General features: G+C 40.3%; 1 protein-coding gene across 1 annotated transcript in view; it reads left to right on the forward strand.

The window, feature by feature from the left end:
* Window positions 1-1280, forward strand: part of LOC109951336 (AP-2 complex subunit alpha-2-like) — a 29513-nt gene extending 28233 nt beyond the window's left edge. Inside the window, exons 20-21 of the mRNA XM_020585797.1 lie at window positions 55-189; window positions 275-1280. Coding sequence (XP_020441453.1) covers window positions 55-189; window positions 275-352 — 213 coding nt within the window. The 3' untranslated portion in view covers window positions 353-1280. The remainder of the gene's footprint in view (window positions 1-54; window positions 190-274) is intronic.
* Window positions 1281-1445: the final 165 nt, after the last annotated feature.

A 1445-nucleotide genomic window follows, 5' to 3' on the forward strand; every position in this document is an offset into this window, starting at 1 on the left:
ATTTGCTTTTTTGTGAACTTAAAATCACAAAAAAATCTGGAAATTCTTTTGTAGATCTTAGGTTTTGGTGTGGCTCTGCTGGATGGGGTGGATCCCAATCCTGAAAACTTTGTTGGGGCTGGAGTCATCCACACTAAGAACACTCAGGTGGGCTGCCTCCTCAGACTGGAACCTAACGCACAAGCACAGGTAAAGACACACACACACACACACACATATTCTGGCATTGAACCCTTATATAGCCTGTGTAACTGTGCGATTGTTTTTTCTTCAGATGTATCGCCTCACCCTCCGGACCAGCAGGGACTCTGTGTCTCAGAGACTGTGTGATCTCCTGTCTGAACAGTTTTAGGCACTCACAGCATTTTTACACTCTTCCCTCCTGGTTTCACTTTAGATTGCTATTGATGTATTGTACTGTGTACATTATTTTTTACTTATTCTACACTTAAATGAAGTGAAATTTTCACACATAGCTTTACTAACACGTCACTGGTTTAAAGCTAGCTTGTACTAGCTGTCTGTGTACGTGTCCTCACACTGTTAGCACCTTAGCTGACATGTTGTGAACGGGGTTCGAGGCTCTGAATGCTTCTCTGTTGTGTTCTGCAGCTGCAAAGTTTTGTACAGTTTTGAAGTTGTGTGTCTTTGCTCTCTGGGTTCTGCCCTTCTTCCTTAAACATGTTGAGGAGCTGCTTGGTAAGCATGAATGAACTGGTTGGCAATTTCAGTAGGATTGTAAGCTTACCAGTGATCTTGACAGTTAGTTGGGTCATTCTGATAGCATTTTCATAAGACATTTATTTTTGTAGTGTTTCAGATGTTGAACTGAACTGGAGAGGTTTCATCAACTTCTCACCCAATTTGCAAAAAATAACTTCACATAAATAGATAATATTTTGACACTTGAATTTTGACGTGATTGTTATTTTTTTGCTCATTTCGCCAGTTTTACACATCTGTCATCTCAGAAGAAAGAGCCAAGCCTTGCATGTTACTATTTGTATTTAGCAGAAAATAGGCTGGATGCTATATTTTTGGTTCCCTTGTGGGACCTATTGAACTATACTGTGCATATATTTCACACAGAATTCAGACACTCAAATGGCATGAAGTTAAGGCAGAACACTAGGACACAAGGACACAAATGAACAGCAATTTCTGATGGTCATGGAATTTCAGTAACCTCTGCTGAACTCCACACATTTCTGCCTGTGAACTTTTTGTTACTTTGTGAAGAACAGACAGAGACTGAAATAAACGGCACTGTTCAAAAAGTCTAAAGCACTGCGACACACATTAGTCCTGCCTCAATGTTTTTTTGACTGAGCACTGCCAAACTGGTATTATTTCTATAGGCCAGTGAGGTATGGAGTATTTTCTGCTATGTAAAGTGTACTTCAGTCATAATACTTGATGGCGTCCAAAGCTCCATCCAAAGGTGG

This window comes from Monopterus albus, unplaced genomic scaffold (assembly GCF_001952655.1).
Source record: "Monopterus albus unplaced genomic scaffold, M_albus_1.0 scaffold377.1, whole genome shotgun sequence".
In the NCBI taxonomy this organism is placed as follows: Eukaryota; Metazoa; Chordata; class Actinopteri; order Synbranchiformes; family Synbranchidae; genus Monopterus; species Monopterus albus.